The 7322-nt window shown below is 44.3% G+C and overlaps 1 protein-coding gene and 1 long non-coding RNA gene across 9 annotated transcripts in view; both read left to right on the forward strand.

Moving 5' to 3' along the window:
• LOC106591515 (tyrosine-protein kinase Tec-like) overlaps positions 1-2920 on the forward strand; it is a 106423-nt gene extending 103503 nt beyond the window's left edge. The window contains exons 19-21 of one of the 7 annotated variants that reach the window (XM_045721413.1): positions 937-2155; positions 2210-2489; positions 2646-2920. In XM_045721413.1, the coding sequence (XP_045577369.1) occupies positions 937-1020 (84 nt within the window). In that variant the 3' untranslated portion in view covers positions 1021-2155; positions 2210-2489; positions 2646-2920. Of the gene's footprint in view, positions 1-936; positions 2156-2209 lie in introns of those variants that run through there. The other 6 variants (XM_045721414.1, XM_045721412.1, XM_045721410.1 and 3 more) reach the window with 6 other exon arrangements.
• Positions 2921-3096: 176 nt separating this feature from the next.
• Positions 3097-3998, forward strand: LOC123743725 (uncharacterized). Of its 2 annotated transcripts, none has more exons than XR_006770548.1 (2): positions 3097-3246; positions 3352-3998. It is a non-coding gene; the product is annotated as an uncharacterized lncRNA (long non-coding RNA). The 2 variants fall into 2 exon arrangements; XR_006770549.1 differs by having other exon boundaries at positions 3097-3194.
• Positions 3999-7322: the final 3324 nt, after the last annotated feature.

Raw genomic sequence — 7322 nt, forward strand, 5'->3', positions numbered from 1 at the left:
GTTTCTATAACTGAAGTATTTTTTGCCAGATCCTAACTAGTATCTTGAATTTAATGTTCCTTTTGATGGCTTGGAGGCCCTTCTTGCCTTGTCTCTCAGATCGTTCACAGCTTTGTGGAAGTTACCTGTGGCGCTGATGTTTAGGCCGAGGTATGTATAGTTTTCTGTGTGCTCTAGGGCAACGGTGTCTAGATGGAATTTGTATTTGTGGTCCTGGCAGCTGGACCTTTTTTGGAACACAGTCTTACTGAGATTTACTGTCAGGGCCCAGGTCTGTCAGGGCCCAGGTCTGTCAGGGCCCAGGTCAGACAGAATCTGTGCAGAAGATCCAGGTGCTGCTGTAGGCCCTCCTTGGTTGGGTACAGAAGCACCAGATCATCAGCAAACAGTAGACATTTGACTTCAGATTCTAGTAGGGTGAGGGCCGGGTGCTGCAGACTGTTCTAGTGCCCTCGCCAATTCATTATATATATGTTGAAGAGGGTGGGGCTTAAGCTGCATCCCTGTCTCACCCCACGGCCCTGTGGGAAGAAATGGGTGTTTTTTGGCATTTTTAACCCCACACTTGTTTTTATACATGGATTTTAAAATGTCATTTGTTTTTCCCCAACACCATTTTCCATTAATTTGTATAGCAGACCCTCGTGCCAGATTGAGTCAAAAGCTTTTTTGAAATCAACAAGTCATGAGAAGACTTTGCCTTTGTTTCGGTTTGTTTGTTAGTCAAATGGGGTGTGCAGGGTGAATACGTGGTCTGTCGTACAGTAATTTGGTAAAAAGCCAATTTGACATTTGCTCATTACATTGATTTCACTGAGGAAATGTACTCAAAATCTCTCTCTCTCTCTGTCTCCCTCCCTCCCTCCCTCTCCCTCCGTATCTTTCTCCCCCTCCCTCCCTCCCTCCCTATCCCTCCCTCCCTCCATCCATCTCTAGAGAGCGGAGGAAAGGCCATCGTTCTCTCAGCTCTCCATCTTGATCTCCGACGCTCTGGAAGAGGACGGCTTCTCCTCAGCCTGAACCGACCAATCAAATCCTCTCCTCTGCCTGAACCGACCAATCAGATCCTCTCCTCTGCCTGAACCGACCAATCAGATCGCAACCACCAATCGGATCTCCTCAGATCTACTCGATGGAGGACTGCTTGAATAAGGATCCGAACATTCCACACCACTCTGTAGTGATGGATCTCTCAAGATGGTTGATCGCGATGGATTAAGTTAGACAGAAAGCTCACGTCCAGATACCACATCCTGTTTTACCTCTTCTATCCTGTCTGACAGAAAGCTGGACTGTCTTCATTCTCTCCAGTCGTTTTTGTAATTTAACTGAACTAGCTCAAGCCCTTTGCATTACCACCACACAGCCAGTCCTGTTAGTCTATAGTACAGTAGGTCCATCATCGTGTCTTAACACAGCCAGTCCTGTTAGTTTATAATACAGTAGGTCCATCATCGTGTCTTAACACAGCCAGTCCTGTTAGTTTATAGTACAGTAGGTCCATCATCGTGTCTTAACACAGCCAGTCCTGTTAGTTTATAGTACAGTAGGTCCATTCATTCATCGTGTCTTAACACAGCCAGTCCTGTTAGTTTATAGTACAGTAGGTCCATTCATTCATCGTGTCTTAACACAGCCAGTCCTGTTAGTTTATAGTACAGTAGGCCCATTCATTCATCGTGTCTTAACACAGCCAGTCCTGTTAGTCTATAGTACAGTAGGTCCATCATCGTGTCTTAACACAGCCAGTCCTGTTAGTTTATAGTACAGTAGGTCCATTCATTCATCGTGTCTTAACAGACAGTCCTGTTAGTTTATAGTACAGTAGGTCCATTCATTCATCGTGTCTTAACACAGCCAGTCCTGTTAGTTTATAGTACAGTAGGTGCATCATAGTGTCTTATCACAGCCAGTCCTGTTAGTTTATAATACAGTAGGTCCATCATCGTGTCTTAACACAGCCAGTCCTGTTAGTTTATAGTACAGTAGGTCCATTCATTCATCGTGTCTTAACACAGCTAGTCCTGTTAGTCTATAGTACAGTAGGTCCATCATCGTGTCTTAACACAGCCAGTCCTGTTAGTTTATAGTACAGTAGGTCCATTCATTCATCGTGTCTTAACACAGCCAGTCCTGTTAGTCTATAGTACAGTAGGTCCATTCATTCGTGTCTTAACACAGCCAGTCCTGTTAGTTTATAGTACAGTAGGTCCATTCATTCATCGTGTCTTAACACAGCCAGTCCTGTTAGTCTATAGTACAGTAGGTCCATTCATTAATCGTGTCTTAACACAGCTAGTCCTGTTAGTTTATGGTACAGTAGGTCCATTCATTCATCGTGTCTTAACAGAGCCAGTCCTGTTAGTCTATAGTACAGTAGGTCCATCATCGTGTCTTAACACAGCCAGTCCTGTTAGTTTATAGTACAGTAGGTCCATTCATTCATCGTGTCTTAACACAGCCAGTCCTGTTAGTTTATAGTACAGTAGGTGCATCATAGTGTCTTAACACAGCCAGTCCTGTTAGTTTATAGTACAGTAGGTCCATCATCGTGTCTTAACACAGCCAGTCCTGTTAGTCTATAGTACAGTAGGTGCATCATAGTGTCTTAACACAGCCAGTCCTGTTAGTTTATAGTACAGTAGGCCCATTCATTCATCGTGTCTTAACACAGCCAGTCCTGTTAGTCTATAGTACAGTAGGTCCATCATCGTGTCTTAACACAGCCAGTCCTGTTAGTTTATAGTACAGTAGGTCCATTCATTCATCGTGTCTTAACACAGCCAGTCCTGTTAGTCTATAGTACAGTAGGTCCATCATCGTGTCTTAACACAGCCAGTCCTGTTAGTTTATGGTACAGTAGGTCCATTCATTCATCGTGTCTTAACACAGCCAGTCCTGTTAGTCTATAGTACAGTAGGTCCATCTTCATCGTGTCTTAACACAGCCAGTCCTGTTAGTTTATAGTACAGTAGGTGCATCATCATCGTGTCTTAACACAGCTAGTCCTGTTAGTCTATAGTACAGTAGGTCCATCTTCATCGTGTCTTAACAGACCAGTCCTGTTAGTTTATAGTACAGTAGGTCCATTCATCGTGTCTTAACACAGCCAGTCCTGTTAGTTTATAGTACAGTAGGTCCATTCATTCATCATGTCTTAACACAGCTAGTCCTGTTAGTCTATAGTACAGTAGGTCCATCATCGTGTCTTAACACAGCCAGTCCTGTTAGTCTATAGTACAGTAGGTCCATCATCGTGTCTTATCACAGCCAGTCCTGTTAGTTTATAGTACAGTAGGCCCATTCATCGTGTCTTAACACAGCTAGTCCTGTTAGTTTATAGTACAGTAGGTCCATTCATTCATCGTGTCTTAACACAGCCAGTCCTGTTAGTCTATAGTACAGTAGGTCCATTCATTCATCGTGTCTTAACACAGCTAGTCCTGTTAGTTTATAGTACAGTAGGTGCATCATAGTGTCTTAACACAGCCAGTCCTGTTAGTTTATAATACAGTAGGTCCATTCATTCATCGTGTCTTAACACAGCCAGTCCTGTTAGTCTATAGTACAGTAGGTCCATTCATTCATCGTGTCTTAACACAGCCAGTCCTGTTAGTCTATAGTACAGTAGGTCCATCATCGTGTCTTAACACAGCCAGTCCTGTTAGTTTATAGTACAGTAGGTCCATTCATTCATCGTGTCTTAACACAGCTAGTCCTGTTAGTTTATAATACAGTAGGTCCATTCATTCATCGTGTCTTAACAGAGCCAGTCCTGTTAGTCTATAGTACAGTAGGTCCATCATCGTGTCTTAACACAGCCAGTCCTGTTAGTCTATAGTACAGTAGGTCCATCATCGTGTCTTAACACAGCCAGTCCTGTTAGTTTATAGTACAGTAGGTCCATTCATTCATCGTGTCCTCAATCCAGCTGCCTTGTATATTTACAAGGTAAATGTATGTTTTTAATGCAGCAGATTAAATGTAATTACATCTAACATGAATGACAATACTATTTTCTTATATGATTGTATTCTCTTACATCAAGCGAGACACTCTGTCCAAAAGCTTTACTTAGATAGGTGTTCCTGAATCCAGATTGATAAAAAAAAAAAAAAAAAATTCAATTTTCAGTGAGAAGTAGGTATTAGTCTGAAAATGAAAAATAAAGGAAATTCACATGAGCGCCACAATGCCTACTCCACCCATGCTCCACCAAGGTTTTACAGCGCCACAATGCCTACTCCACCCATGCTCCACCAAGGTTTTACAGCGCCACAATGCCTACTCCACCCATGCTCCACCAAGGTTTTACAGCGCCACAATGCCTACTCCACCCATGCTCCACCGGTTCTACACGCCATCACCCATGCTCCACCAAGGTTTTACGCACAACGCCACATGCTCCACCCATGCTCCACCAAGGTTTTACAGCGCCACAATGCCTACTCCACCCATGCTCCACCAAGGTTTTACAGCGCCACAATGCCTACTCCACCCATGCTCCACCAAGGTTTTACAGCGCCACAATGCCTACTCCACCCATGCTCCACCAAGGTTTTACAGCGCCACAATGCCTACTCCACCCATGCTCCACCAAGGTTTTACAGCGCCACAATGCCTACTCCACCCATGCTCCACCAAGGTTTTACAGCGCCACAATGCCTACTCCACCCATGCTCCACCAAGGTTTTACAGCGCCACAATGCCTACTCCACCCATGCTCCACCAAGGTTTTACAGCGCCACAATGCCTACTCCACCCATGCTCCACCAAGGTTTTACAGCGCCACAATGCCTACTCCACCCATGCTCCACCAAGGTTTTACAGCGCCACAATGCCTACTCCACCCATGCTCCACCAAGGTTTTACAGCGCCACAATGCCTACTCCACCCATGCTCCACCAAGGTTTTACAGCGCCACAATGCCTACTCCACCCATGCTCCACCAAGGTTTTACAGCGCCACAATGCCTACTCCACCCATGCTCCACCAAGGTTTTACAGCGCCACAATGCCTACTCCACCCATGCTCCACCAAGGTTTTACAGCGCCACAATGCCTACTCCACCCATGCTCCACCAAGGTTTTAATGCGCCACAATGTCTACTCCACCCATGCTCCACCAAGGTTTTACAGCGCCACAATGCCTACTCCACCCATGCTCCACCAAGGTTTTACAGCGCCACAATCCCTACTCCACCCATGCTCCACCAAGGTTTTACAGCACCACAATGCCTACTCCACCCATGCTCCACCAAGGTTTTACAGCGCCACAATGCCTACTCCACCCATGCTCCACCAAGGTTTTACAGCACCACAATGCCTACTCCACCCATGCTCCACCAAGGTTTTACAGCACCACAATCCCTACTCCACCCATGCTCCACCAAGGTTTTACAGCACCACAATCCCTACTCCACCCATGCTCCACCAAGGTTTTTCCCAGCACAAAGCTTTGACCTACTACAGTAGCTATGTTGGTCTGCTGTACTTCAATGTATAGGCAGGTTGCTTGGGATTCAAACCTTCTCAAATAGTTGTATTATTAGTAGTACTGTTACAATACTGCAGTAATTACCAATAAAGGCTAGTGTCTACCCTACCTAATGTCACGTGTTCAACAACAGACCGACCTATAACTTGTCTTACACTAAATATGGATCAAAATTAATTTAGCCAATTAAAATGTCTCAACAGCATTAAAACGAAACAGATTTTGCATATTTAAACAACTGCTTTTGATTAATAAATATTATTCGGGGTCCTGGGGGTGTAGACTACAGTGCTGGTATAGTCACGTGCACTCTAGCCAACAGCTGGCAGATACAGTGTTGTTGTAGGCTAGTCTAGGTAGGATCATAGTGTTGTAGGCTAGTCTAGGTAGGATCATAGTGTTGTAGGCTAGTCTAGGTAGGATCATAGTGTTGTTGTAGGCTAGTCTAGGTAGGATCATAGTGTTGTTGTAGGCTAGTCTAGGGAGGATCATAGTGTTGTTGTAGGCTAGTCTAGGTAGGATCATAGTGTTGTTGTAGACTAGTCTAGGTAGGATCATAGTGTTGTTGTAGGCTAGTCTAGGATCATAGTGTTGTTGTAGTAGGCTAGTCTAGGTAGGATCATAGTGTTGTTGTAGGCTAGTCTAGGGTGGATCATAGTGTTGTTGTAGGCTAGTCTAGGGTGGATCATAGTGTTGTAGACTAGTCTAGGTAGGATCATAGTGTTGTTGTAGGCTAGTCTAGGGTGGATCATAGTGTTGTCGTAGGCTAGTCTAGGTAGGATCATAGTGTTGTTGTAGGCTAGTCTAGGTAGGATCATAGTGTTGTTGTAGGCTAGTCTAGGTAGGATCATAGTGTTGTTGTAGGCTAGTCTAGGTAGGATCATAGTGTTGTTGTAGGCTAGTCTAGGGAGGATCATAGTGTTGTTGTAGGCTAGTCTAGGTAGGATCATAGTGTTGTTGTAGACTAGTCTAGGTAGGATCAGTGTTGTTGTAGGCTAGTCTAGGATCATAGTGTTGTTGTAGTAGGCTAGTCTAGGTAGGATCATAGTGTTGTTGTAGGATAGTCTAGGGTGGATCATAGTGTTGTTGTAGGCTAGTCTAGGTAGGATCATAGTGTTGTTGTAGGCTAGTCTAGGTAGGATCATAGTGTTGTAGGCTAGTCTAGGTAGGATCATAGTGTTGTTGTAGGCTAGTCTAGGTAGGATCATAGTGTTGTAGACTAGTCTAGGGTGGATCATAGTGTTGTCGTAGGCTAGTCTAGGTAGGATCATAGTGTTGTTGTAGACTAGTCTAGGTAGGATCATAGTGTTGTTGTAGGCTAGTCTAGGTAGGATCATAGTGTTGTAGGCTAGTTTAGGTAGGATCATAGTGTTGTAGACTAGTCTAGGGTGGATCATAGTGTTGTCGTAGGCTAGTCTAGGTAGGATCATAGTGTTGTTGTAGACTAGTCTAGGGTGGATCATAGTGTTGTCGTAGGCTAGTCTAGGTAGGATCATAGTGTTGTTGTAGGCTAGTCTAGGTAGGATCATAGTGTTGTTGTAGACTAGTCTAGGGTGGATCATAGTGTTGTCGTAGGCTAGTCTAGGGTGGATCATAGTGTTGTTGTAGGCTAGTCTAGGTAGGATCATAGTGTTGTTGTAGACTAGTCTAGGTAGGATCATAGTGTTGTTGTAGGCTAGTCTAGGTAGGATCATAGTGTTGTTGTAGGCTAGTCTAGGGTGGATCATAGTGTTGTCGTAGGCTAGTCTAGGTAGGATCATAGTGTTGTTGTAGACTAGTCTAGGTAGGATCATAGTGTTGTTGTAGGCTAGTCTAGGGAGGATAAT

Source organism: Salmo salar, chromosome ssa07, assembly GCF_905237065.1.
Source record: "Salmo salar chromosome ssa07, Ssal_v3.1, whole genome shotgun sequence".
Taxonomy (NCBI): domain Eukaryota; kingdom Metazoa; phylum Chordata; class Actinopteri; order Salmoniformes; family Salmonidae; genus Salmo; species Salmo salar.